Source organism: Malurus melanocephalus, unplaced genomic scaffold, assembly GCF_030028575.1.
Source record: "Malurus melanocephalus ecotype Western Australia unplaced genomic scaffold, MMel_1.1 scaffold_634, whole genome shotgun sequence".
In the NCBI taxonomy this organism is placed as follows: Eukaryota; Metazoa; Chordata; class Aves; order Passeriformes; family Maluridae; genus Malurus; species Malurus melanocephalus.
In genome coordinates this window covers 211,545-216,763 of record NW_026623866.1, presented here as the reverse complement: position 1 = coordinate 216,763, position 5,219 = coordinate 211,545, and the positions used below count along the sequence as shown (strand labels likewise).

Here is a 5,219-nt window from a genome sequence, read left to right as displayed (position 1 = left end):
TATGGAAATTATTACAGTTCAAAATGGAAAAAATTTCTTTCCTTTCCCTGAAATCTGAGTAATACCCAAAGACTTCTCTCCTTCACACAAAATGTGTTGATATTWCTTAAATAATATTTTATACTACTAYATGTTATATAAATAATAGATGTTTAAAAATCAATTTATGTTAAAAAATGAACAGCCTTGAGAAAAAAGCATGGTGCTCACATCGTATCTGAAAGTTCAATTTACTTTTTTTAAGAAGATAAGGTTTTCCAATACATTGTCAGCAAACGCCAATTAATGACCTTTAGATAGCAACCCATTCCCTGCTTTGAAACTGGTTTTGTGAAATAGTTGTGTACCATGCCTGTGCAAGTAACTACTAAAAGTCAATATCATGGCCTTGAATCACAAGCCAGAATTTTGCTTCAAACATTTCCACATAAAATTTACTTTAGCAACAGTAGAGTGAGCCAAGGTCTTGTTCTAGAGAATTTCACGTTGCTACACTAACACCATAGTCAGCTACTTCTACATTCATTCAACTCTTTTTTTGGGCATCTTCCTTATCTGTTTATAAGCAATATTAGTAGATCCAATGAGCTAAGTAATTCTACACAAACCATTCCTTTAGTTGAAAAAGAAGGAACTTGAATCTCAGGAAAACTCGCAACTTAAGACTCATTGGCTCCTGTCACAGGTAACCCAGGCTGCAAGCAGCCKCAGGACAGGGCCAGTCCCCTTGATTTCAGGAGGCACCCGAGCAAGTCAGAGCTGCACCTTTCTGCAGGGTATCGGCCAAGGCTGTTATGTCTAAACCATTGTTGTTGGATGACTGCTGGCCAGATGGGCTGCAGGTAACATCAGTAAGGAATGAAAGAGAGCTTGTGATCCAGAGAACAAAGAGCCTTCCCACAACCTCCTCTTTCCTCAGGTTACACAACCCTTACCATAAAGCAAGGAATTACTTCAACTAAAAGGATGAAACGCCATCACAAGCCTCTCCAAAACAAAACACAAAACTATGGAAACATGACACATGCTGTGCAAAATCCCAGATGATTGCATCAAAGGTCAGTGAAGACGTGTCAACCAGAGTTACACATCCGAACAATGGAAACCAGTGCCTGCCCTGTAGGAGCGCAGCAGTTTCCATGCTGCAAGTCATTCTGGTTTTGAATATATTTCTGTCAACACAGCTTGGAAAGGATGGTGACTGCTGTTAAATCCTAAATAAAGCAAAATTAGCAAGGTCTGTTGCTAGTGTCCTTAAGAGTATTTGTCTGATTCCTRGAGGGGACTAAACATTCATCTGAAGAAAAAGTCTATTGCTTTAATTCTGGGAACAAACGCAGCAAAGTGCATGAGTTTCAGATCTTTCTTTGACCTGAGAACATTACAAGGACGGACATGGAAAACATGACCTGTATTTGTACATATAAGAAATAGGAAACCATGAAAACTACAAGCCATGAAGACAAAACCTGAAATGAATACAAATGGGGAGCAAGGTGAAATTTAAAAAAAAACCCAAGAGATAAAAAAGAAAGAAAAATTATTTACTAAATTCTAACTGAGAGCTTTGTCACAGTTAAAATACTCAGAATCTTCTTTCSTTTATAGAGAGTTGATGAAGGAATAAGCTAAATTAAAAGTCAGCTTACTAAGAAAATTGAAAATGCATGAAATTAGCAATATTTTTACAGCCGCTAGTACCAAGCTTTCTAAAATCCAGTGAAACAGTAATGACAAAGGACTGCTTTTGATAACAATTATGCACAGAGTATTTGATAATTCATTCTTAAAAGGAAGAAATGTCTAACAGTAACAGAAGAGGAGGAATACTGTGCTTTGTACTTTTAGTATGAACTATTTGACAAACTCAATGCTTACATTGTCTTCATGTAGATAAACTGATCTGTTCAAACAACTAGCCACGTCATGACTATTCAATCAATACAGCAGCTGCAGAACACCCCGAAGGTCATAATGCAGCATAGGGGATTTGACAAGTTTGTGTGCAGAAGGAAAAAATGAATGTGCATATTTCTATAAAGACAAGTACATATAAGCTCAAACATTTCTACAGAGAAGGTCCAAATTCTTTCATAACTGTACCAGGCTGTTAACAGAATCTGCTTGCAGTTCTCACAGACTTCCAAAACAAAACCAAACATAAAAGGACATGAATCCTTAGTAATTCTCTTCTAAAGTAWCACCTCATGATGTTTCTAGTAAGTTGATGCTGCCACTCATTTGCAGTTTTGCAAGCCCATTTTGTGTTCAAACACTGCAGTTCATACACGTACAATGATATTCTACTCCACACAGCAGAGATGCAGTCAGAAGCCCGAAACAAGGCACCACACATTCATGGCCTTGCCTAAAGCCCATTGGTTTGTACTGGGGATTTGCACCCGTCAATAAAGACAATGCAAAACCTACCACCCAGCAGATGAATGTCAGCACAACACATTGTTGAGCTGGGAATGCCAGTTTGGGTCTCTGGCTTTGTGCGCTGCTCACTGGATGGCAAAAGCCAGCCATCCTATACTGYTTTCAAACAAGTAGCTTCCTGAATCCCTTCAGCTTTGCCTACCTCACGAGGGAGCAATATTTGCTTCCCTTTGTCAGAAAAGATCAAAAGGGTCTAAAAATGTATCCACAAAACCTCTATGGTACCACTTTGAGAGAGACTATGATGACCAAAAAAAAAAAGAGGGGGGGGAAGAACATTTGCTATTGTTGATGAGGTATGCTTATATTGCATTGCACAACTAAATTTTATGTCAGTTTTTTATACTAAAGTAGTTTTCATGGTAGTCACAAAAAAGGTGGGTTGATACCACGTGGGAGGATTAATACAGTACAACCATTCTTGCTGAATCCATTAGACATGGTCTTCTGAAGAGGCTGAGAGCCTCAGATCTACACCTTGAGAACAAGGAGCTGGTCTCTACAATCTCCTCAAATTCTTGGTATAACAAATACAATGTCACTGAGCTMCAAAWTTTTCAAATKGTTTTTCACTTCTTTTGTAATCTGTAGATTAACTGTTTCCAAGCATATRTAGCAGTGCTTTGCATTAACAACTGAACCTCATTACAAATACAACCAAGCCTACACCATTCCTTCCCTAGGTACCTTCCCTACTGGCTTTTAAGCCCCACAACAGCACTCAGCCAAACACGTTCTTGCCACTACATTCAAACAAGTGTTGAGGTCTGCCAAATCTAGTCCACCCACCAGCTGCTTCATGAGTTTAACCTGTGGCCCACAGCACACATTAACTTTATTTGATCACCAGTTAATTATGGCACTTCTCCTGTTATGAAACAGAGCTGGAGCCTATTTACACTTAATCTTGAAATAATTTACAACAGAATTAGCATATGCAAGTTCTAACATTCCTCATGTTTGATCTRTCATACCTTACAGAAGTAGTATTTGCAGTTTAGTCAGTTGTTACCAGTGCATGTCACCATTGCCTTTCATTCCACTGCAAACGACCGTTTCATTTTTGACTCAGTATGCCAATAATATGGCACACTCAATTTTTAAATTTTTCTCATGTTTCTTGTTAAAATGTTGTTTCCTCTAATAAGCTTTATAAACASAAACATTGCAGCTGCCAGTTTCTTGCCTCACCTTGTTTTAAAGCCCATGGATATAACTGTTGCTTTTTGACTACAACTTTATCCTGCTGCCTGCTATGTATTTGCTTTCAGAGCTCAGTTACATCTTTCCTCTTCCACTATCCACAACTGAGCTTGTCAACTTTTATTAAATTTCTAAAGTCACTCAGCTGCCAAAGAAACAAGTACCCTGACTTTGACAAATTTAATAGGATTAGCACTTTTCGTAAGGGCATCAGTACCAAAAAAGACTGTTCTCATCTCATTACTAAAGTACATCTCTTTTATGCTATATTTGAACGAGTTATTAGTTATCRCCAAGATAATTTTGGACCTTTCAAGCCTTATGTCATTAATCGTCTTCATACACTGAACACTTGGCAGGAAACCAGCTATCTTACAATTATATTCACATCTAAATAATCCTGAGAAAACAAACCTGGAACTGCATCAACAGAAACTGCTCTACGGTTCTTAGTACTCAGAGAGCTCATTTTGACCATGTATCCTCCATCGAGAAACCTTATATTTTTCTGCTATGRTATTTAAAAATAAAGGACTTGTGTCTGTGCAGGCCATCATTCAGATGTGATCACAGAAATGAGGAAGTACAGTGAAACACACGGATTATTTTAATATGAAAATATTCTTTTAAATTACACGTGTCTTAAAGAAAATGTAATTGTCAACATGGATTTTCAGATTCCGGTCCAACAGGRACAGAGACCCTCGCGCGAGTATTCATTTTTCAGAGGCTGTTCGCARAGGGGAGGGAGACGGAATGACAATCCCAGCTATGCTCCAGCACGGGGCGATCGCTGCAGACGGCGTTGCGTTTCACCCGCCGACCCCATCCAGGTGCTCAGCAGCTCATTCGCACTCACCGACCCGACCCCCGGGCACAGCGGGGCCCCCCGCCGCCCACCCGCCGCTTTCCCGGCTGCAGGACCCCAGCGCGGCGGCGCTCCAGGCACCCGCCGGGCCCGGACAGCGGYTCCGCGGCACAAGCCAGGGCAGCTCGGCGGGACGGCCCCGCCGCCGCCTCCACGTGCGCCCGGTGCCGCGGCGGGACCGCCCGCACCCATAGCGCGCAGCCCGGCCGAGCACAGCCCGGCGCGGCGGGACCCTGCCGGCGGACTGCGACCGCAGCGCGGCCGCGACACGTGTCTCGCCCTCCGCCGGGGGCAGCACCAGCGGCATCAGCGACCCTCCGGCACCCGCCGCGGTTGCCCGCAAAGGGGAACCCGTCCCGACCCCCGTTACCTCAGCTGCTTCTGCTCCAGCTTGAGCTTCTTGGCTTGCGGCTCCCCTGCTGCCATCTTCGCGCTGGGCGGCGTGAGGCGCGCTCCGCTCTCCTCGGCCCGCCCGCCGGCCCCGGCCCGCCCCGTCGACCGCGCCGGCACCGCCACCGGGGGGCGGGGGCGCCGGAACGAACGCACGGCCGCGCCGGGCGCTTGACGGGGCGGGGAGCGGATCTCACGCCGCCCGTGCCCAGCCGCGCGCTGCCGCGGCGCCGGCCCGGGTGGGTTTAGCGCCCGGGGGCCGCTCCCGGGCCGTGCCGGCCGCCGAGGCCGAGCGCTGCCGGCGGGCGGTGAGGGG

General features: G+C 44.5%; 2 protein-coding genes across 2 annotated transcripts in view; one reads left to right on the top strand and one right to left on the bottom strand.

Annotated features, from left to right (window-relative positions):
* LOC130583846 (adenosine kinase-like) overlaps positions 1 to 5,016 on the bottom strand; it is a 120,356-nt gene extending 115,340 nt beyond the window's left edge. Inside the window, exon 1 of the mRNA XM_057383459.1 lies at positions 4,884 to 5,016. Within this exon, the coding sequence (XP_057239442.1) occupies positions 4,884 to 4,939 (56 nt within the window). The 5' untranslated portion in view covers positions 4,940 to 5,016. The remainder of the gene's footprint in view (positions 1 to 4,883) is intronic.
* A 45-nt stretch (positions 5,017 to 5,061) lies between these two features.
* Positions 5,062 to 5,219, top strand: part of AP3M1 (adaptor related protein complex 3 subunit mu 1) — a 20,885-nt gene continuing 20,727 nt past the window's right edge. The window contains exon 1 of the mRNA XM_057383457.1: positions 5,062 to 5,142. The gene's annotated coding sequence lies outside the window, so the exon portion shown is untranslated. The remainder of the gene's footprint in view (positions 5,143 to 5,219) is intronic.